General features: G+C 40.5%; 1 protein-coding gene across 2 annotated transcripts in view; it reads right to left on the bottom strand.

The window, feature by feature from the left end:
• RBM33 (RNA binding motif protein 33) overlaps positions 1-24,517 on the bottom strand; it is a 141,873-nt gene that overhangs the window by 65,404 nt on the left and 51,952 nt on the right. For both annotated transcript variants that reach the window (XM_011973081.1, XM_011973082.1), the window contains exons 6-9: positions 23,164-23,335; positions 17,090-17,298; positions 12,751-13,003; positions 6,746-6,804 (exon numbers count right to left, since the gene is read on the bottom strand). In XM_011973081.1, coding sequence (XP_011828471.1) covers positions 6,746-6,804; positions 12,751-13,003; positions 17,090-17,298; positions 23,164-23,335 — 693 coding nt within the window. The remainder of the gene's footprint in view (positions 1-6,745; positions 6,805-12,750; positions 13,004-17,089; positions 17,299-23,163; positions 23,336-24,517) is intronic.

Below are 24,517 nucleotides of genomic sequence, written 5' to 3'. Positions count from 1 at the left end.
CTACTCAGCAACAGAAAAGACAAACTACTGACTGGTGCAGCAAACGGATGAATCGCCGATGTGTTATGCTACAGGAAAGCAGCCAGGCTCCAAATGAAACAAGCTCTATGATTCCATTGACACAACACAATTACAGGAACAAACCCATTCAGTGGTCGCCAGGGGCCGGCAGGCAGAGGGGCTGACCACAAGGGGCAGGGGAGTCCCCAGATGAGTACATAACGGTAGGCACCAAGCAAAACGCACACACCTGTACACCCAAAGGACTCAATTTTTAAAGTAAAAAATTCTCATTGTTTGGAAGAACTGCTTTTTGGTTTTGTTTTGTTTCTTCTTACTTGACATGGAGTCTCACTCTGTCGCCCAAGCTGGAGAGCAGTGGCACTATCTCAGCTCATTGTAACCTCCACCTCCTGGGTTCAAGCAATTCTCCTGCCTCAGCCTCCCAAATAGCTGTGACTACAGGCACCCACCACCATGCCCAGCTAATTTTGTATTTTTAGTAGAGACGGGGTTTCACCATGTTGCCCAGGCTGGTCTCGAAATCCTGACTTCAAGTGATCCGCCCACCTCAGCCTCCCAGAGTGCTGGGAGCACCGACCAGAAGAACTGCTTTAGATACTTTATGATAAAACCGGACTTCTTTCCAAGTGTGCCTTAAAAATGCACCTAAACAGAGCCACAGGTCTTCAACGACTCCCGGGAAATTAAATATTAAAACAAAAAAAGCACTGTGTTTTCTAGGACACATCACTAAAAGTAACTAAGATTTCCTTGGCACAGAGGAGTTCCAAGACTTTAAACTTTGTGTCCAACATTTCATAGGCTAAATTATTAAGTTGCAGATGGGCAAACTGCACTGAGGTTAAGTCTATATATATGGCACTCTGTATCTGAAGAGAATTTAAAAAGTGTCCCAATCAATGTTAACAGATTGACTTAGCCAATAAACAAAAAACAGCCCTCCGCCGGTATGCACAGGAGATTGCTTCCAGGCCCCGCACATACACATGTTGTACAAGGGACAACTGTAGTTTATCACATATTTTAGAAAGCAGTTTTTACAAAGGAGCTCAACGGCTCCAACAGAAGAAACAAGAAACCAATTCTATGTAATTTCAAGGCGTACTCCCTGGCCTTTGAGTGAGTAGCATGGACTTTAACCCAGCCCTATCTCTATCCAACACATGCACTGCATGCTGACCAAGCAGCAAGTTAAAGGGTTACTGAATTTGATAAACCACCTTCTTTAATAGCTGTTACCACAGTGTTTAGCTGCTCCTGTTACTGCTGCAGATGGGAATTCATTGATATGATTAAATTTGATGGTATGATAATGTATGGTAATCACAATTAATCAGAAACTCACTAGCAAGTGGAGGATGTTGGGTATTATGTCACCTGCATTTTAAACTGCATTCTCTCCTTGCAAGCCTGACAATGTTTGACAGCTGGAAGGATCTCCTACTATATTCGCCTGCTACTACTTATAGGTCTGATCAGAGAAAATGCCCATGATTCCTTCCATAGCTTAAGTGCTGGTAACTATAAGGCATTGCAGGCATGTAAAAACAGTAGGTGTTCAAAAGCAAGACTTTCTTTCCTGGACAGAATAAAGTCTGGATTCTCATCTGCAAGGGCTGTAATCAGAAAGCAATGTGATTTGATGCAGCAGTCTCATCAAACATGATTTGCATGAAATGGCCTATAAGATGCATCCAGCAAACATCATTCACTGCCACCTGATACCATGTGCCCAAATGCAGCCCAAACTATAAGACCTGTGATGTGCTGTAACTACAGAGTCAACACAAATGAGAACCTCATTTGCTAGGTCTAAGTAAGTAATATTACGATTGTTAAGAAGATGCATTTAAACTTAAAAGTATAGTTTAGTTTAAATTTAAGAAATTATTCAGCAGCCAAACTACCTGGTATTTAGCGGCCAACTGAAATACCACCATTGCCCAACACACCAACGTAAAATCAAAGGACTGAATAGTTTTTACAATGTTTAAACCTCTTTTAAAATAGGTTTTGAAACATTCTAGGTCAAGAATCTTTAAAATGATTTTTTCATAAGCTTAAAATTTAGCTCAGGACTTTTTCATACACTTAAAAACAGCAACTGCACAGAAAAACAAACGATCCACAAAAATCTCAAAACAACACTTTAAAATATTCCGACAATTGACATTTTATGTTACTTTTTTAAGTGGGCAAACTTTAAAAATAAAAAAACTCTCTGAGGACAAATACATGACTAGAAAATATACTTTACGGGTAAGATAAGGACTTACAGTTCTGTATTAGTGACAAAAACACCAGGTATAGCCTTTGCAGAAAGAGAAACCAATTAGATTAATTTAACTGTAAAACAAAGAACATGTGAAATGGAAAACAGAATTTAAAGTGTAGAAACTTACTTCCAGAAAGGTAACTAGCCTTTCACTCCACTACTTCCTTATTTAAAAGACAAAAAAAAGCACAACACAGTGTTTTGTGAAATAGTATTTGACAGTCCTAACATGAACAAAAATGTGTTCATTAAATGGACTAGTGGATGGTAAGAGGCCAGACCAGAAGACTGGACAGAGCAAGTGCCCAAATGAAACAGGGTCATCAGTCACACAGGACATGTTAAGCTCTGAGGGTATGTTACTTCCTCTGCTCATCAGCCCATGTAAGTATTCATATGTTATGTAATGGAAATATGTTTTACAATCAGAAGAAAAATAGTTTCAGAGTTCAGAACTAATATGCATATCTGTAACTAAAATTAAGTACATAAATCTAATTTTTAAATGGAAGCCTAAATTACAAAGCACTTTACAGATCCTTAAATGAGGGACTAGGGAAAGACATGCATTCTAGTGCAAAGACTAACATAACCAACAGTTAAAGCAATTTTCTCCAAAATGATCAAAAACAAGGATCCTTAAGACACTTATTTTGACATTCAGTTGTTTTAAAAATCATTTCTTAAATTCTCCAAATAATGCTAATTAACAAGAAATAAAAATATTAGTCTAACTACAAGTAAAGCCTAGAATATCAAATTTTGGCCTCAGATTTGGATTTTTAAGAATAATTTTTAAGAATAATTTTAAAGGCCGGGGGCAGTGGCTCACGCCTGTAATCCCAGCACTTTGGGAGGCCGAAGCGAGCAGATCACGAGGTCAGGAGATCGAGACCATCCTGGCAAACACGGTGAAACCCTGTCTCTACTAAAAATACAAAAAACAAAATAAAAATTAGCTGGGCGTGGTGGCGGGCGCCTGTAGTCCCAGCTTCTCGGGAGGCTGAGGCAGGAGAATGGTGTGAACCCGGGAGGCAGTGGAGCTTGCAGTGAGCCAAGATCACACCACTGCACTCCAGCCTGGGCGATAGAGTGAGACTCCGTCTCATAAAGAAAAAAAAAAAAAGAAGAAGAATTTTAAAAAATTTTATACACTATGAAAAACAGGATTTCATATTTGGGTGCCTCAATTTCTGTAATTTTTAATTTAAAAACTAGACGTATTATCACTCAACAAAATTTCTGGACATACTAGTTCTAAACTAAGCATAAATACCAAATGTATCATAGATCCTTTAAAATTTGGAAATCTAGTGGTACTTTTGTGTATTGTCTTTTTTTTTTTTTTTTACTCTTTTAGTTGGGTACAAAGCTGCATTCTTCTATAGTTAAATGCATGTGATATAATTCTACTATGCAAATTCACATATGTGGTCTTGAAAACAACAAAAAGTAAAAAATATAAAAATTAAACTGCACACCCCCCTTTACATTACTCATTCTATGTAGGGCTCCTAATAAGCAGTAAGATCACTCTATATTAAGTTTTGGGTATGTTTATTTGATAACTATGTGCTCCCTCCCGCCCCTCCGCACAGGGCCTGTGGCTAAGTCCACCACAGAGCACAGGATGACTGGGACTCTACACGGGCATTTAGCCACAGACATTAACCAGATATCACACAAATAGGAGTAAACACACAACTCTGACTGATGTGAGGAAGCTACATATGCACTACGAGCACAGCTTTGGATAGAATGTTACCTATCCTAGGACCAATGAGAATTCCTTTAAAGGTACTTAAGCTGGGGAAAGGAAAGATTACAATAAATCTTGATTTGCTCAATTGCAAATTTCATAACAACCAGCACACAGATTTCTGAATTCAAATCTATTTTTGCGTACCAAGAAGCACACTGACTCAAACAGACCACATGATAAATCTGAAGTTGAATGTTCCATCGCTTTGTGTGTGCGTGTGTCGTCAGTTTTTAAAGCAAAATTCGGTTTGACAAATATTGATTGAACCCCTAATACAGAAAACCACCAGGATAGAAACTGAGGGGCATACAGCCATCCATAAGAACCAAGACAGAGCCTGCAGGACATCCAGCCATCAATAAGAAACCTCCAGTGGGCTTTGCTAAGCCACGACAACGCTATCTTCACTATTTTTAAATTTTACTCAAATGAAAATTAGCTTAAGGACATAAGTTAGGTTTCACTTAATGATGCTTGATTCATTTTATAGCTTAGAGACAGTGCTATGCAGAGCACTTGGCATAAAGTAGATCCTCATTAAATTTTCACAAAATTACATTTACATTCACAGGAAAGAAGTTTAATCTAGTAGTAGAAAAAAGAAAAAATACTCAACAAAGATCTGGCTTACAACTAAAACCACCAGAGAGAGCCTACACTTTATCTTTCTCCCCAACCAGACTCTGGTGGGCTTTTTAAAAGCATAATACCGCTACTGTATTTTTTAAAATACACATTTCACGATTTTCTCTCAGGGAAAAATGATGACAGAAATAAGTAGTGCACTGCACGCGCTACATCCCAAGTTCACTGTGACGTCAGCACTGGGGACTTAAAGGAAGAGACATGCTAAATCGTGGTAAAGACCTGGAGTGAAGAGAACACTTACTAAGCTACATTCACATACACGGCTCATTTCTAGCCCAACCATTTCTGATCACCCACACATACTTCCCATCTCAAAAACAAAAACAGAACATTGCACCTCACAGAAACTGTTCAAAACAGCCTTGAAACACATTTATCAAGCTTAGAGTACTATATAACTGAAGAGCAAGTTCAATTTCTCACAAAAATGTTCTTTTATTATCCTCTTCTAATAGCGGCAAAGTATTCTAAGGTTTTATTCCTAGCATCAGATACAATTATATTTGCACAAGTGAAAAATGAAATAAAAATTGCAATTGACTATTCTAAGTTTATATTAGTAAACATTTTTACAAAAATATAAATTACATTGCTTTAGGTTTATATCTTAACTGCAAATGCTATTCACATCAAATTTTATCCTTGTAGTACAAAACATGAAAACACATCCAAAAATGATTTTAACACAGATGTAATCATAGTCCTGAAAAAGCAAAAAGTACTTAATATGTTAGTGCTTTACAATAACTAGCAGACAAACTACTCCACAGAAGAAATATATTCAACAACTAAAATCATACATGTCAGCCTTAGGCAACGGAACTAATAAACCTTGGCTTTTTAGACAACTGCTTCAAATAGATACCCAGTAAATATCACCTAATGTTTTAAAAACAACTAACTTTTAGAACTTGGTAAATAATTTATAGAAACACATTAGCTAACTATAAAGAAATCAGGAAGAACCAGCTTTAGAAACCATGTCATAATTCATAACTACAAGTCAAAGAAATTTCTATAAAATACTCTGAACCTTAAATCCAACAATGTTATTTTTGAATAATCACCTGATTATACATTCACATCCTTCATTTAAGCCTTCTTGCTAAATGCCATATATAAATGTTATCTACTGAAGTACCAAAGATAAATAGTTCAATAGGCCATTTAGGTATTTCCTGAAAATCAGACTGTTTAACCTAAATAAGGCTACCTCTGTTTTACATATAAATGACATTAAAATTTTATGGTCAGTACATTTTTTTCCCCAAACTGTTTAAAAAAAAAAATGTACTCTCTAGTAAAACCATGAACAAACTACACACTGAACCAAAAATTCAAATAAAATAAAATGTATATATTTAAACAAATATAACTAGTCAATGGGCTTGTTTCTTCTACCTAAAACACATTAGAAGAACGGATAAAATTACTGAAAATACAGCAAAGTGTGCATTTCTGTGTGTGTGTAAGTGAATGAGAGTGTGTGAGAGACAGCGAGAGAGAGAATATATGCTTTCTTTTAAAGATATTTTCAAGTGAAAACATTCATTTTAAATTATAAAATGAGTGGCTCATCAAGACCCTAGAGGTTCTTTTAAAAAACAAGAGATCTCTCATTTTCATTTCCTAGAATTTCACACACACACACACACACACACACACACACACATGCACAAACCTACATGTGCCTGCAGGCGCAAGCACACATACATCCCCACCTCTCTAATAAAGCAAGGCCCTTTCTCACTTAGCATAAGGCAATAATAAAATCAATATTCATATTCTTTAAGACGAACAGCATTCCACTGATGATCCTGATTCAACAATTTTACAGTTAAACAAAATTAATTCTACTCTCAAAAATCCACTGACCTTAAGCCTTTAACAAACATTTTCTATTGCAGAGATTACTGTCAATATTTGCAAATCCTTAAAATTATATTTGGCTGGAACCTCTTGCACTTGCTATATTAATATTTCTTAGTAAATGTATGCTCATCCCTATCAGAGCAGAAGGAGCAGCTGCTACTCACTGGGAATCTCTGGGGTCCCACAGCAGGTCTCGGCTGGCTCGGAACTGGTAGCAAGGGCACTGCAAGAAAAACCCCTTGCGTTAGAGACACACTTTACTCAACACCCAAACCCCTGTACTACAAGATACGAAGTTTAATATAAAATATATATTATGTGTACCAGACGTATAACACATTGTGCTTATACTTAAGCTAAGCATTTAGTATTTTTAACAACTGCATAAAAGGGGGAAAGCAGAAGTTTCCTTTTCAGTACACAACAGTGCAAAGCAGAAGTTTAAATCTCAGCAGTTCACTATTATTTGGAATTAAAATATTTTGCAACAAAAGAAGACAGTATTACTCTAAAATAAAAAACCTAGTTTGTTTCTCCTATCCCTATCCAGATAATTCAGGTTATCGAATCCCAGTTATATTTTCCTACGCCAGTCATATACACATTTAAATCTCAACCCTCATGAATCATGAAAGAGAGAAGGGAAGGAGGGAAGTGAGGCAGGCAGAGAAAGGAAAACAGCACATCCCAGGAACTGGAAAAAACGCTCACAGACCATTAAAAATTTTCTACTAAACAATCTCCTATGCCAAGGCAAAGTTTACTTTGGTTTATAAACAAGCAGGACTTCCATCAATCCACCAGAACAACGAAACAAATCATTTTTTAAAAGACATCTCAGAATAGAGAAGAAGCTAGATGTAAGTTTCATACCTTGAGGCTAAATCAGATGTGTTTAAGCTCTTTAAAACTCACCATGCACTATAGTGATCTTGATTTTCAAAGAAACTCACAATCTAAGTGCAGGCTACATCTTACATCAAAACATGCTGGCAGATACACCTAGGAAGCTCTCAGATTGTCAGGTACTGTGGGGCTGAACTGTTTGCAACTCCCTCCCCCCGGCCCCAACCCCAAATGTATACACTGAAGTCCCAACCGCCAGTACCTCAGAATGTAACTGGATTCCACTGACTAGGTCTTTAAAACAGGTAATTAAGGTCACATGAGGTCTAGGCTGTAATCCAACCTGACTGGTGTCCTTATAAGAAAGGGAAATTTAGACACAGTACACACAGAGGGAGGACCATGTGAGGACACAGGGAGAAGGTGGCCAATGACAAGGCAAGGAGAGAGGAGGCCTCAGAAGGAAGCTGCCCTGCCCACACCTCAAACTTGGACTTCCAGCCTCCGGAACTGTGAGAAAATAAGTTTCTGTTGTTTAACTCGCCTTATTTGCGGTGCTTGTTATGGCAGCCCCAGCAAACTCATACACATCAGGTGGAGTTGACAACGTAGCATATTTTTTAATTTAAGAAGTGTCTGCTAAATGCGAAAGACAGGTGATACCTCTTAAAAGTCCATCAGAATCACTTCAAAAACAGGGTGCTAGGATAAACTTTTTTTTTTTTTTACTATGATTACTCAAGGAATTCCATCCATTAAGCCTTATCATTCACATCGCACTTTCCACACTTCAAGTGATAGCATACATGGCCTGTGTCACTGCTTGATCAAATGCAAAGTGTGACAGAAAGAAAACTTACTTTTATAAAATGTAAAAATGCCAGAAGTTCATCCCTTCCTTGACAGACTAATGGAATGAGTCCAAATTTCAAAATTAGAGTGGGTCAGCTTGCAAGACTTTATATAAAATAGAATCCAACTCTCCCCTCAATTCTATACAGCTGATGTTACATCAATTCCATATCTAAAGTGAAACACTAGACTGGAGAAAATGGATAAAGAAAAAAACAAGAATATCTCTGACCTCAGAAGATTATAATGAAGGTGACAAAGAAAAAAACTACATATTAAATGTAAAGACGTGATTTTTAAAATCAAGTTAACAAATATAAGACACCCAGATCCTCACTAACTCGATCATAGGTACTACTCAGAATTTAAATGCCAATATCTACCAAAAAATTTCAACACAATAAAAGGATAAAACATTAAGCCTCTTTAACCAGGAGAATGAGAGAAAGAAGGCGAGGTGGGATCTTTAGAAAGCAATCTGATTATAATAAATGGATTTCTTACACAGAAGCCTCTGATGAGCTGGTAATCTGCACAAAGTACCAGCCTTTTCCCTATTTAAAAAAAAAAAAGAAAACACACAGCAGAAAAGGAAAAACAGCTGACAAAAAAGGGTTGCTGCGGACAGTCCCGGTGGGAACAGGGCAAACACCTGGCCCACCCAAGAGAAGCCACCTCAGTGGGAATGCCCAGGCATATGTCTGCAGGCTCTACCTACCGGGCCCTGGCTGCCCACTGTGAGCACAGAAGAATTTAGAAGGTGTGATGTTAGAGACCAGTCCAGTTGAAGCTTCAACTTGAATATCTGAAGTTTAATATTTATAACTTGTCCCATGTATTTAATGGACTAAGTTTTCAATTCATTATAATACTAAAAATCTGGAAACAAGTTACATTTCCATCAAAATAGTTTTTAAATAAATTATAATGGAACACTCTTCATCCTCAAAAAGGAAGTTTGTGCCATCAGAAGAAGATGTGTATATATTGTTAACTTTTTGAAAAAGCACCTTTCATCTATGTAAGGCTCTGAGAATCAAAGGTTTAATCTGTGTATCTTTTACATACAGGAGACATCTTGATATTCGGTCTCTCTCAAGAGGAACTGTGCATTTCTATCTAAGCTCATTCATTTATTACAGAATAAACAACTGCTTCCAGAGTGTTGCCTATCTACCTAGCAAGGCTATTTTGTCCTTCTCTTCTGTGTCTGTGTACCTCTGAAGGTCAAAGGCAAATTACAGATAAGGGACGTGTGGCACTAAAGCTCCTGGTTTCATGGTGAGAAAAAGCTAGCTGGTCCTGAGTTGAAAAACTTTTGTCAGAAAGCTGACCTTGGAGTAGCTGCTAAATCACACGTGTGCTTTGGGGTGCAAGGCCTGCATTCTACACTTGTCAGGCTGCTAACTTTTGCAGGGGACACCATTTTCATACATACAGGATATCTTGGGGCTTCCTGATAGCTTTACCACCCTATAATTCTAGCTAAAGAAAATCTGTACATATTACCAACTGCCAGTTTTCCACTGCATTTTACAAGGAAATGCACAAGAAAGACTAACATAAGCAAAATCATTCCAACAAATTAGACCGACAGCAGTGCCAGGTTTAGGACAACCACTATGGGGAAGACGCAAAGGATTACTTGAAGGAAAGCCACCCTTCCCCATTCAAGTATGCATGTGTCCATTCATTCAACGGCTACTGCGGGAGACACAGGCACCACACCAGTCAGCGACGCTCAGGGCCACCTAAGAGGATGTGGGGATGAGTGATACTAACCAGGGTGGGAAGAACTTTGTGGGCACACGGGGACATGCGATGGGGTCAGGAGGGCTTAGGAGTTAACTGTACTTTAAAGCCTTATGCTTATCTGCCATGCCCAGTGGCCTGGTGGTGACCCGCAGACACTGTCAAGAGGCGCCCCCCTCCCTTTCACTCTGTGCCAGCCTGTCACCATCACAGTCCCCTGCTCCATGGCCACAGGACAACTTCATAATACTTCTGACCCACGTATGGGAGGGTCCCAGGCTCTAGGTCACTGGCCAATCCCCCGCACTTGAACTACTACCTTAGGCTACTCTCCACTTCTGAAACTTCTCTCCCACACCCTTGGGAATCCCTAATTCCCCACCCATCGGCAGCATCCACAACACCCCGAGTTCCTTCACCTTCTCGCTCTCATGGCCCCTCTGAGCGGCAGCTGTTCTCCCACAGCTTCTTGCCAAAGGTCTGGGGGTAGAAGGGCTCCTTCTTGATCTCACTGTTGCTTCCAGTTCCACCTTTCATCTCATGCCACCAGCTGACATCCCCCAGCACCACATTGCCCCTGTCATGTCTCAGGGAGTTCAGCTCCAGTCTGAATAAACACAAAGATGGCCCTTGCCATGCCCTGCCTCAGATCCGTGCCACCTCTGCCTCCAGTCCTGGTGACCATTCTACCCTTCCATCTCACTCCCTCCAGCACCCTGATTCAAACAATCATTCAACTCTACAAAGATCTCCAGTGACCTCCTTTTCACCGTCTCAGCCTCCACCCTGGTGTCCTCTCCTCCCTGGCATCCACCTTATGATCCACAGCCCATCGTTATCAGCACTGCCTCCCCTTTACTACTCTGTGAAAACCATGACCCTCATAAACCCAACCGCCTGCCTATTCCACACCTAGTGCGTGCAGATGAGTACAGCTGGACAGAGACACACAACCATGCTGACTGCTCTCACCTCAAATCCACACTCCTCAAGGGCTCCGCAGCCCCACCCATCCCTGCGCACATCCACTCTTCCAAAGCACGAGCAGATGCTCCATAGCTCCTTTCCTCAGACCTTCAACACGCTCTCCTACCTCCCCACTCTAGCTCCTTGCTACCTACTGAGGAAACTGAGGCCACCAGGGAAGAACTGACACAAGACTTCTCCACCTGCCCACTCATCTGAGCTCAGGCTTCACCATCTACCCCAACTGCGGAGGACTCCCTGCTCCTCCATCTCAGCAAGCCCACCTCTGGCACATGGTCCTGGACACGACAAGTTTTTCCTCTCATCTGCATCAATGATGTTTTTCCTTCTTAACTAGCTCTTTTCTGTAAGTGCAATGAATAAAAAACTTAGAATAAAAAACTTTCTCTCAAGCCTATTGGCTCCCACCAATTATCATCCAACTTCTGTTTTAGCAAAACACAGTCAAAGTCTGTCAATACAGTGGCCTCAAGTTCGTGCCCCATCTCGGCCAGGCTTGCGCCTCCTTCTCACCAGTTCCTTTATACTTGCAGACAAGGTCTCACCTGGAGGAAGCCCCTTTATACCTGCTGATCACTCTGCCTGCAATCTTCTTCCCCAAACAGCCACATTACTAACTTACGGATATCCCTCAACTCTTTCCTGCTCAGTGAAGTTCACCCTGATCACCCTATTATTAAGAGACAACCCATCCCTTCCCCCCATCCTGCTCAATTTCTCCCTGCATTTTCATCTTCTAACATGCCACATAAAATACTTATGTTTACTGGTAATAAACAATAATAAGACTGCTAGAAAGCAAGATCATGGCTGAAGAAAGCTTTGTCTGGTTTGTTCATCAATATAACTCAAATGCCAAAAATAGAGTAGTAACTCAATAAATGTGTGGTGTGTGTTCACAGATACATGAAGTTAATGCTTCATATAAACCGCTCGAAAACAGTTTCCTATCTTAAGGAATATGTTTCAGTAATAATCAGATCTGCATTTATTTGATTACAACAACTAAAAGATGGATGTGTCCCCTCTCCACCAGCTGACACTGGAATTGAAGGGGGGCATGCTGCCTGGAACCAAAGAGGGACACTCACCACTGCAAACATCCTCACCGGGAGACTTATGAAGAGTCACAGCTCAGCACTTTCCACTCAATTATACAAGAAGAGAGACACATTTTTAAAGAAATATACTTGACCCATCAAGCTAAAATCTAAATGAATGGGGAAGAGCCAAGGAAAACTCATCCTTACAAATATGAATGTGAAAACCGTTTTGCCATAGCGACGGCTTCAGTACAATAAACTAAATGCCTTCAGATGTACAGTAATCTATAGCATAACAGATGCTCCTCAATATAGGATGGGGTTACATCCCAATAAGGCTATCGTTAGTTGAAAAGACCCTTAGTCAAAATGCATTTAATATGCCCAACCAATGGAACATCATAGCTTAGCCTCACCTACCTTAGGCAGAACACTCACATCATTCCACAGCTGGCAAAATCATCGGGGCTGGGAACCACAGCACCCCCTGCCCAGCTTCGAGCGAGTTTTGGGATGCCTGTTGCGACCCCAGGAGAGATCAAATCTCAATATTCGAACTATGATTTCCTCTGAATGCATACTGCTTTCACACTCTCACAAAGTTGAAAACGCATCAGTGGAAAAATCCTAAGTAAACCACTGGAAGCTAGGGCCATCTATGCTTTACAACAGTAAAAGGAAACACAGACCTTGAACAGGCGTGACCACCGTCCCTTTGAAGTGCGGGTTGATGTGTATGTTCTTGGGCTGCTGTGGAGTCACGGGTGGCGGGGTCATCATCATCCTTGGGGTCTCTAGCTGGGGAGGCATGTGCATTCCCTGAGGGGGGGATGGGTGGTGCGGGTGCTGCACCGGAAGCAGCGGCTGCAGCTGCTGCGGCTGGAACAGGCTTCTGATCGGCTGCTGCTGAGGCGGTGGTGGCGGCGGAGGGGGAGCCTGGGGCTGTGGAGGAGGAATTAACCTTGGAGAATGAGTCTACAAATCAAAAAAAAAAAAAAAAAAAAAAAAAAGTTCACCGAAATCAACATTTAACAGAATGCTGATGTGTTACAAATTTACACTGATCGCATTTGTAAAGTTACAATGTAAGAAGTCTGTAGTAACAATTTGTATCAAAACAGCAGGATAAAGAAGCTTCTCTACTTCTTCACAGTGAGGGCTATAGTCTCACAATTGAGTCAATCTCAAGGCAAGAAGGAAAACAGCCCCAAAGCACCCAGTATGAATTTTGAAAAAAAGAAAAATTCAGTTCAGGGAAAAGAACTGCCCACACTGGGCAAAGCCCTGTGCCAGGGACAGAAGAGCAGCTGCCACGGCCCTCCCTGTAGCAGTCCTGCATCCCCCTCCAGGAACTCTGGTAAGCAAGGCAGGAGATGCGCACCAGTTACCCTGCTCCAGAACTGAGGCCTGAGAACAGGACAGGGCTACAAAGAGCCTCCAGGAGAGGCTGGGAGGGAGCTTCTCTGAGAGGGTGGCACCTGAACTCGGTGATGAAGGAGGGAGAGGTGCAAGGCAGAGTGAGGGACAGATACCCAGAAAGAAGCAGAAGCAGGACCCACCTGCTTGGTGAAACCAGGAGACCAGGAAAGAAGGCAGGAAAGAAGGTATGAAAATTACACACTCAAAGTGGTCAGAGATCTCGATTCGAGGCTGGTTATTTTGTCAAACAGTCAATAGAGAGGAAGAAATCAACAACTGCAACAGCTGCTGTGGACTGAACCTTCCCCACATTTTAAGTTCCTACTATAAGCTCAGTAGAGAAAGTTAGCTGACCTAGCTCCCCACAGTCCTATAAAGTAGGTCCTATTTATTGACCTCCTTTTACAAGATCAAGTAGTTGGAAAGCAGAAAAGCTGGAACCGGAATTCGGGCCATCTGATTCCACAGGTTTTGGTTTTAATCACTAACCAAACTGGTCACACAGCTAATTAGCAGTAGACCACAACTAATTCAGTTGTCTAATTTAACAAGCTATTTTCCCTGAGATGATGCCAAATTATGGAGGGCTTTTGAATTCCAAGTAAATGATCCATTACTATGCCACAGACAACATGTGTAACAAGGGATCATGAATGATCTCTTCGGTAGGAAAATGATCATTCACAGCAGTGTGAGATGAACAAGGGCAAAGAAGATGGAAGGAGACCATCTAATAGGCTATGGCGAGAGCTGACGCACAGGAACAGCCATAGTCTGACAAAGAGCGAGAAGACATCTCAGAGGAACAATGAATAGAATATTCTAAAACTAACCTATGAATGGCCTTAGCCCACCTGTCCTTCCTCAGGGAAGATGTTTCAAAAGATTCTGGTACCAGCTCACATCCACTAGCACACATGCTCCCATATGCAGTATGTCCCCCTCCTGAACTCATCACATCTGTGCACATCTGCCCATGAGAGTGGGGATCTTGTCTATCTTATTCACCATTGTATCCCATAGATAGCACACTAACAGACACCAGGGCTTAAATTTTAATTGAACTGAGAGTGACCACAATGCATGGTCATTAATTCAAGACCACAGAGTTTTGAGGGAAAGATCATGTTTGTTTGATTAAACAAGTGACATTCAGGGCCTATGAAACCTGTGTTTGGAGAGGTACAGGGACAGTTCGGAGACGGAGAAAATGGAGCTGGAAAGAGGTTAGGCTAGAGACTAAGACTCACCGAGAGACACTAGGTAACCGCAAGAGGAACAGTGCTGGGGAGACCGCTGAGAAAAAGGAGGACTAAGAACAAAACCTGAAGAAAAACGCAATTAAAGAAAAGGGTATTTTGAAACTGTTCAAAGAGATTTTAAATGCTCAATACCAAAAACCAGGAAGTATTCAAGGGGATGCCAATGTTAATTAGCTTGATATAATCCATCCACAACATTTACATACCGTAACAGTGCGTTGTACCTCATAAATATATGCAATTAAAAATAAAAGTTTAGTTCGAAAATAAAAAAGTCAAAGGGGAGAAAGAAGAAACCATTCTAGATAAGAGAGTACATCCAAAATCTCATATGCCCAAAAAAGAGCTGCTCAAGACAAAGAGACCACGTGTGATGGCCAAGTCCCCAGTGTGGTCCAACAGGACAAGGGGTCAGGTGGCATCCCTGAGGGCACCATTCAGGATTCAGGACAGGGAACAGAATGGAATCCAGGCAGCAAGGAGCCAACCAAGCAGAAAATGGGTACAAGCAGAGACATGAGCCAAAAATTTTCTTTCCAAAACTTTGGGGGTCAAGACTCAAAGAGACAAAATAGTTCTGGGAAGGGGAGTGAATGGGGTGGAGAAAGCTTATGATGTAAGAGAACGCAGTTGGAGTGGAGGATAAGACAGCCCTGATCTCCTCATTGATTAAAAAGATGAGACTATCGCTTACAAAGCTGTGTCAGTCTTAGGGCAGCTGTCTAGTTTACTCCTAGTACACAGTAGGCTCTAACAGTCCAAATCAGTCACATTACAATCCAGAGATACGACGTCACCATCAGGACTGAGGACAACTGAATGTCCGTGACATTTTTAAAAGCATTAACGCCATCTCAGTTCAGTCTCTCTAAGGAGGCAGGTGAGAGATACATGCTCTTCCCTTCTTTGTGGTAAGAAAACAGAGTTCGGCAACTTCTCCAGGAAGCCATAATTACGTAAACACTGGTCTCCTGTGGGAGTTGTCTGGCCCCCTAAAGAGGCCAGAATAATGAAAATGGCTATTCGACATATGGCAAGCGGAGGTTTGGGGCGGAGACAGGGAGCAACCAAGGGAAAAAAAGACAAACCGTAAATTCAGCCTTTTTGCTGTTAGAGATGCTCAAAAACAAAACAGCTGTGTAAGCAAACAGCAGTTCCTAGTATCATCAAATTGTGTACGCCTACCTCCTCTCCCTTTACACAACAGAGTTGGAATTCTCATGCTAAAACAAAAATTATCTCTTCTACTTTATCATTTCACAAATGAATGGCTTCTGAAATACAACATTTCAACAGAAGTGAAATGTCATTTTTTCTAAATTCAGGGCATGTGGTAAAAAGGGCATGTGGTAGACACAGTGGACACATATTTGTGTTAAGCAAATTTTTCCTTGAAGATTGACTTGTAAGTAAAAAGTCATACAATCCCTAAAGCTTAACTGAAAGAATCGGTTGGGCCCAGTGGCTCACGCCCATAATCCCAGCACTCTGGGAGGCCGAGGCAGGTCGATCACTTGAGGTCATGAGTTTGAGACCAGCCTGGCCAACATGGTGAAACCCAGTCTCTACTAAAAATATTTTTAAAATTAACTGGGTGTGGTGGTAAGCGCCTGTAATCCTAGCTACTAAGGAGGCTGAGGCAGGAGAATCATTTAAACCAGGAGGTGTAGGTTGCAGTAAGCCAAGATCATGCCACTGCACTCCAGCCTGGGCAGCAGAGGGAGACTCTGTATCAAAAACAAAAAAAGAACAAAAAAATCAACAATTCCTGTCTTTGTTTCTGAGATGTGCCATCTCTGAAACACAAAGGACATTCCAACTGAAATTACAGGTACATGATTTATTCCTATAGGCTATGAAAGCTTTGTATGGAGGATATGGTAATGATTCTGAGAAACTGATATTTAAGGAAAAATCTATGGTAAACAGTATAAAGGTAAAAATATTTTTATAAAATAAACAACTTCTGCCTAAGTTCTATCTGTAATACCATCTTTCAAATGCAATGCACTCAGAAATACCCCACTAGAGGCTTTAGCGAGCAAGGTGCCAGAGGAGGTTATGTCATCTTGGGGCATCAGGTCACTCATTAATTCCTCCTCTGGAAGTATTTGTGGTACAGGATGATTTCTTACTACCAGATGACTGGAGTGCTGAATTTCTAATTCAGGATGACTGGAGTGTGCAACATCACATGAGACTATAAAGCAGAAACTTCAGCCATTACTCCTGCTACTAACCTTTCATTTCAGACTAAGAAGAGAGAAATGTATAATAGGATACCCACAAAAGCTTATTGCCATTTGTTCTAAAGTTCTAGGGCTACTACAATAAAATCTGAAGTTACCACGACAGGAGGCTGTGTAGGAAGCAACGCGGGTCTGTGGTCCTTCATCCTGCCCCTCTCGGTGCTCTCTCTTCTCTGGTCCCCCACACCACGACACATCAGCGGGCCTCCTCGCCGTCCTCCCCGCCTGGAGCTGTAGCGTCCTTGTTTATGCTGTCGCTCCCTTTCTTCAAATTCAAGCAATGCTGCCTTGGCCTCTGCTGAAAGTTCTATGTGAAAAGATGTGTATGTGTTAGTTACTTTCCGAGAGGCCAAACTAGAGATCTAGGGAGAAAACAGGAAAGAATGATGTGACAATGAAACTCTGCAACAGTATGTGCTTCACCTGCGGGAAACACCTGACTAGCAGCGGCAAGGATGATACAACCAGCAACATGCACAACCCACCAGTGAGGTCTGAGAAATAAGAACAGACTTTCCTTTATGATACAATGCAAGTGTTGCCAATCAATTTTAAATTATTTTCATTTGAGACCAATGATATGTGCTGCATGAGGCTAAAAAGAAGCTGAAGTGAAATTTAACCACTGCCCTCACACTAGAAGGCATTTTGCAGTCACATCTTTTTTTTTTTTTTTCCCCCTGAGACACAGTCTCGCTTTGTTGCCCTGGCTAGAGTGCAGTGGCATGATCTCGGCTCACTGCAACCTCCACCTCCCAGGTTCAAGCGATTCTCCTGCCTCAGCCTCCCAAGTAGCTGGGACTACAGGTGCACGCTCCCACACCGGCTAACTTTTTTGTATTTTAGTAGAGACAGGGTTTCACCATGTTGCCCAGGCTGGTCTCGAACTACCGAGCTCAGGCAATCCATCTGCCTCAGCCTCCCAAAGTGCTAGGATTACAAGCGTGAGCCACCACGCCCGGCCTGCAGTCACACCTTTTACTGATGGTGTATGACGTCAGAAGCTGTCTCTACCAGTCCTACACCAGTATGATTTTCTTACTGAAGCCACTAGAATTATTAATAGCATACGATGGCACACAGATGCAAGAAAACAAATTCCTGGTCCTTCTCACTTAAAAACAAAACTATTAATGAACTCACTCTGAAGTCAAGGTGATTTCATAAAGAATAAAAAACTCAATTTAATACATATCATTTCAATTTTTCATATTTATTTTCTTAAAACTTTACTGTGAAGCCTTCTTATATGCATGCAGACTGATAGAGAAGCCAAATCAAGTGAGAGCAAAGTCACAGGAGAAAACGCTCATGCAAACACGTGTGGAGTGTCCAGCAGCTGCTCACTGCTCTGCCAAATGCTTCAGGGATACAGAAAACATGGGCATTGGCCCCAAGAAACTTCAGATGGCACATTATTCTATATTCCTAAAGGGAACGAAAATGATTTAGCCACATATGGTCCTTTTACAACACTAGCTAAATTGGGACAACAGATCTTACGCCACATTTTCTAAAAATGTCACTGAGTATACCAAGATGCCTTCTCCTGCCTTCTTCCCCAGCCAAGGGTAAGCTTTCAATATTACCATAGTCTACCTTCTACCTTGGATCCCATCGTCATCTCCAAACTCCTCCAAAATCTCTAAGCCACATTTTTCTTGAAATTGTTTCTATGGTATCCCTCTCCCCATCAAAGAAAACTAGACCCCATTTGAAAGAAAATTTAATCTCTTCTTAACCAGTATAGACTTTTATTCTAATCTTGACTACATGATTAGTTCACACACACATTTTATGCAGTGAATCAGCAATTATTTTTCTAGTGGTTCTGAGTGTCAAGATTAATTTCACTTTCCTCAGTAATAAAATGGTTTCAAATGACATCTTTAATCAGCAAGTAAAAATGCTTTCCTCCAATTGAGACAAGCTGTCACAAAAGGTCACCAAAATATGACAGGATGGAAATTACATTTGTAACTTCAACTGAAATGTTAATTTCCCTTTAAGTGTTTTCTGAACTATGTCTAGATTCTAAAGAGATACATACCTCAATGTAACAAAGTTTTACACTGTATTGTCCCTTTCTAAAATGTTAAGAAAAATGTATTTGCATGCAAATAATTTTATAATAGTTGAAATACATACAGAACACACAATTTGTTTGGAAAAATAACAAAAGATAATCTGAGTTTTTTTAAAGACAACTGAATCAAGAAAATTTTAAAGGCCCTGCAAATACAAGGACCATTAAGTACTACTGCTGGCATTAGCAATTCTGAACTGTTTGTTACTACAGAGAAATCTCTTTCCCACAGATCCTCTGAAATTAATATTATTTCAAGACAATATTTTGTGGGTGTACAAGCAGGTTCTTTAGGCTACAGCAATAAAAAACAACTTAAAATGTAACACATGCCAATGAAACTTAGAATAAAATAATCTGGAAGCCTACTCACAGATAATGCCTAACTAAAATAAATGCAGTCTTTCATTTATGGCTTACATTGCTTTCTAAGGCAATCCAAGGGCCACCTCCCAGACGAAGACACAGCTCTCAACTTGGAGGACTGGCAACTGGGGGACACTGGTCAGTGACACTGTCTTCAGAAATGGCGACTGGCACTTTCACAGTGAACCATTCCTTACACATGCCTGCTCTGTAACCCTGCTCAACTGAGCTCCAGGAGGGAGTTAAGCACTTACACCCTACGACATCCTTTGTGTGTAATGAATTAATTTATTTCCTAAGTATGTAGTTCTGTACCATCCTTGGGAAAACTGAGAACACTGTCATTCAAATCTTTTTCTGTAAGGTTTAATTTTCACAATCCTGATTGAGCAAAAAAAGCTAGTTAATTAAGATCTTAACCTAGATGAAAGCCCAGAATTCTACTTCTGATCCAATCTGCATTCAAAATACCAATCAACAACTGTGCATAAAACTGTTGCTTAACTGCTGAGGCTGTCATATGTACGAACGTTTTTCACAGAGATGTGAATGTGGAAAAAGACCACAAGTAACCAAACTCCCTCCTAGACTGGAAGACAACTCGTTTCACATGCCAAGTTTCAGAGTGAGAAACTGGGAATACCAGTGCATTATTTGACTCTCCCTTTTGAAGAATGAAGTGTTCTCAATACTAACAATGATATCAGTGGGGAAAAAAAAGTACATCTCATAAGACAACAAGTACTCTGGCAGCAAGATATTTTAATCCCATTACAGAGCAGGCAAACAGCTTTACAGAATCAAATAAATGTAATTATTTCCACACAGAACCTGAGACTGTTCAGGTTTTTTGATTTTGATCTCTAGGAGCACACAAATAAACTGATGTGTAAAAATGTATTCAAATGTCTTAGTTTACCAAATATTGAGGCATTATATCTTTTTCAATATATATTTCCTCAGATGTAAAATTCATCTTTTGTTTGGGGGGAGGTGCTGAAGGTAACAAGAGAATTCACTGTTTTAGGAAACCAATCTTTTGATGGACAGAAAAATCCTCCTTTGTGTTGGGAAAAATCCTAACTTTACAATTATCTGAAACTCATGTTTCCAAGCACCAAGCTTTCTTAAGTAATACGGAACAGAAAAGGTACTTTTAACTATGGTTTCACCCGCCCTATCATCTTGCCAAACAACCACATTCTACACAAATGCAGTTAAGTGCGTTTTCCATTATTTACAAGAATGGTCATTAATCAAGCTGTTTATGTTTACAGCTACTCTGCCTCTAAGGACCTCATGCTCTTCCCCCATAATTCAAAGGAGAGGACTTGTCCACCACAAACCAACCTTTCCAGCTTCTTGTCCCAGGATTACATGAACATAAAGCTGCCAGACGCCTTAAAAAGCAAAACAGATTTAATACAAGTTATTTAAATACACGAAATTGTAAATGACTTTGGAAAGAACAAAATGAGGAAAAAGTCCTGAGAAGGAGATGCAGGACTGAAACAGACACTAAGCACACATGCAAGCTGGCCATCACTGCAGAACCAGGATGTTACTAGTGGGTAGGTGGAGGCACAATGAACAGGGATGAGACGACGAAACCAGGGAGGTGGGAAAGGCAGAGAGGCACCACAAATCAGGGCAGGGTGGTACAGAAGAGGGAAGACGAGCCATGAAATCCACAGCTACCCCACAGGGAGCGGACTACAGAGTTGGGGAAAGGCCCCCATTTGTAATGTTGTCTAGTAAGTGAATTAATAGTCTTAGAACTTGTAGCTACCTGGGGAGTTCTCAGTGACTAAGCTTTTACACATCATGTTTTAAATGTATGTAATCAAAGCCACAGCCCAGATAACAAGACCCAACAAAAGTAGTAGTAGCCATGACTAATCCCTCTCTTCCTCCATCCCTCCCCAGTTCAGGAAGCCTTATGCCTTCCAGGTGGTGGCTGTGGGTTGCCCTTAGAATTCCTTAGTATTCTGCCAGGTATGGAGAGCTTTCCTTTGTTCATCTCGTCCCAAGCCAAGACTGACGCGTCTCTGCTCAAGTAAGACTGTTCTATAATATTACCAATTCCTCCTGTTGACATGTTTTGTTTATTCCCATCCTTCTGTTTTAAGACCTTCGCTCCATCTTTCACCTAAGGCCAATGCCAGACTCTATTTCTTAGAAATTAAAGATGCTATATTAAAAAATCTGCTTCAGATTAACTGGCAACTTCATACTATAACTTGAAAAAAGTCTACGGAAATCTTGGGCCACAAGATGTAGTAGCAGTAAACTAGACCACAAAGAGAGAACATAAAGATTCTAGAAGAATCTCTCTGAACAATCTTGCCTAGTAAATTAAGATAAGACTGGTTGACTATTGCTAACTTGTGCATCTTTGGAGCTTAGTGTCCTTCCACAGAATTCGTATCTGCTACTTAAAGATACAGGCTCATGTTTTGGACAAAAAACGACTATGAATAACGGTTTTAAGAAGTAATAAAAGTAATCATGAAAGTTAAGTCTTGATTCTTATCTAGACCAAGACCAGACGGCAGGCAGAGCCCCTGTGTCCTCCTGCCCGCCTGCCCTCCTCCTCAGAAGGACAATATCCCAGTGGTTCTGGAAGCACCAGTGCAGGAGCAGCATTGCTTGGTAACTCATTAGAAATACAACTTTCTAGGCCAGGCGCGGTGGCTCACGCCTGTAATCCCAGCACTCAGGGAGGCCAAGGTGGGTGGATCATGAGGTCAGGAGTTTGAGACCAGCCTGGACAATACAGTGAAACCCCGTCTCTACTAAAAATACAAAAACTAGCCAGGTGTGGTGGTGCGCACCTGTAGACCCAGCTACTCAGGAGGCTGAGGCAGAAGATACTTGAACCTGGGAGGTGGAAGTTGCCGTGAGCCAAGATTGTGTCACTACACTCCAGCTTGGGCAACACAGCGAGACTCTGTCTCAAAAACAAAACAAAAAAAATACAACTTTTTTGGGCTCTACCCTATATCTAATCAATCAGAGAAGCTGGGAGTAGGTCCCAAAATCTGTGTTTTAACAAGTCCTCTGAGATTCTGACGCTCACTCAAATTTGGAATCACTGCTTTATTCTTTGCAGTGAACACTGAAAAACACTGTATAATGAGGGGTAGGGTCACTATTAAAAGTCTTTGTGAATCAGCAGCTGTCTAGTAGACCTTTCAGACAGCAAGCTTTGCTCAGAGCGATTATTTCTACAAACGAGTCAGCTTGTCTCAGTAAAGACAGAGGAACTGCAGAAAACACAAAAAAACAAGACAGCTATGAAGACACTAAAAGGTACAAAATATAAACCAGTCTTGTCCAGAATTCGCCCTGACAACATTAGGGTCTTGGGAAGGGTCAACATGGCCCCATAGCTACCATCCCCATGCCACCTTTTCAAGACCAGCCAGGAACCACATAGTATGTACAAGAGCAGCTCTAGGCCACAGACTCAAAAAAAAATTTTTTTTTTAATTATCTTAAACATTTTATTCAAGCATCTTAAATCCATAAACAGCAATGATTTTAAAGAATGAGTTTTACAGTACCATAACAGCACTCACTCCACAGTCCAGCCACCCTCCGGATGGCAGCCACAATTATCCAGTCAACCTTCTTTGCCTACTTTGATTAATTACAGCAATACTATGGAGGAAGCTGAAATGAGAGTGAAGGAGGATGGGAGACAGGCAAAAAAGTTACCCAAAGTTTCTGGAATGTTCCTTCTCTCTCTAGTTACATCTGAGAGCCTAATAATTGTTCCTTCTTTCCTTTCAGTTTTGAAACGTAACCGTCCAGATTCTTCATCATCTTCTTCTTCTTCATCTGATTCTTCTTTGATGTCCTTTTGAAGTTCCAAGGTTTCCATACCTCCCTACATTGCAGACACACAAGGCAAAAAGAGGACAGTAAGTTCATATTCTTTTGAATTAAATATTAAAGAATGCTAAAATATTTATTTATATTTACGATGTAAAAAATACTGCAAAATGTCCTGTTAAAAGGCCACATGAAATCCTCAACTGACTCCAGGAGAAAATAATCTTAAACATTAACAGTTAATGTTCAAAAAAAAAAAAAAAAAAAGAAAGGTCAAATTCTTGCTTGCAATTAATAGACAAAGTCCTACACATCACTGCTGCTTACACTTCTGAGAGAATAAACAAATTCCAAAAATTCCTGCTGGACTTATTGCTTTGAGTTTAACACAGATCATAGCAAAGTTCAATGTATTAATTAAACTAACACTAAAGTTCTATGAGTTTATTGTAACTTAAAGGCTTAACATTTTATAACTCCTGACCCCAACTACCTTCCCTTCATTGACAGACAAGCAGTCCGAACGAGCCGCTGTTGTACTGATGCAGCCTCCAAAGTCTTTTCATCATTTCTCACTCCTGTTTACATCATTCTGTCTAGAGTTAATTTATCACTAGCTTTGAGACTACTGAAAAGGAGAAACTTTTTTTCTTTAGTCATGTCTCCACACTAACACCAGCTTTTATCTGCAATTTTATTATATCAGTATTCCCTACAAAAATTTTCCCTAACCTCAGCCCAAATTAAAAGTAATTTCTTTGTGGACAATTCTTACTGCCAAGTGTCACTCATGTTCCTAGTGAAAGAATCACCTCTCACCTCGAGCAGTCTCTGCGACCCACTCTTAGACATAAAATAAGTACCTACAGAGAGCAAGGTTAATTTAAATACTTTTTATCAATGTGAAGAAAATATATTTGCTCCTTTATTCTCCTGATTCATAATATGTAAATATTTACTCTTAATAGAAGTAACAGTGAACTTTATTAGAAAATGCACAAGAAAAAAATGAAAACCAACCAATGACACAATCATTTTATATTCTTGCCTTTTTCAGTACTTTTGATGTAAAAAGACCAACTACAAATGCGCACACTCTACTATAAATCCTCCAAGTGGAAAAAGATCTTCCGGAGCACAAAAGCCTGAACAGCAGGAGATGATCGTAAACTACAACTTTCACCGTAAGCCTGACAATTGCACTCAGTATGCTGACATCCAGCATACTGCAGAATTT

This window comes from Mandrillus leucophaeus, unplaced genomic scaffold (assembly GCF_000951045.1).
Source record: "Mandrillus leucophaeus isolate KB7577 unplaced genomic scaffold, Mleu.le_1.0 Scaffold134, whole genome shotgun sequence".
NCBI lineage: Eukaryota > Metazoa > Chordata > Mammalia > Primates > Cercopithecidae > Mandrillus > Mandrillus leucophaeus.
Note: the sequence above shows the minus strand (reverse complement) of the source record. Positions and strands in the feature narration are given on the sequence as shown.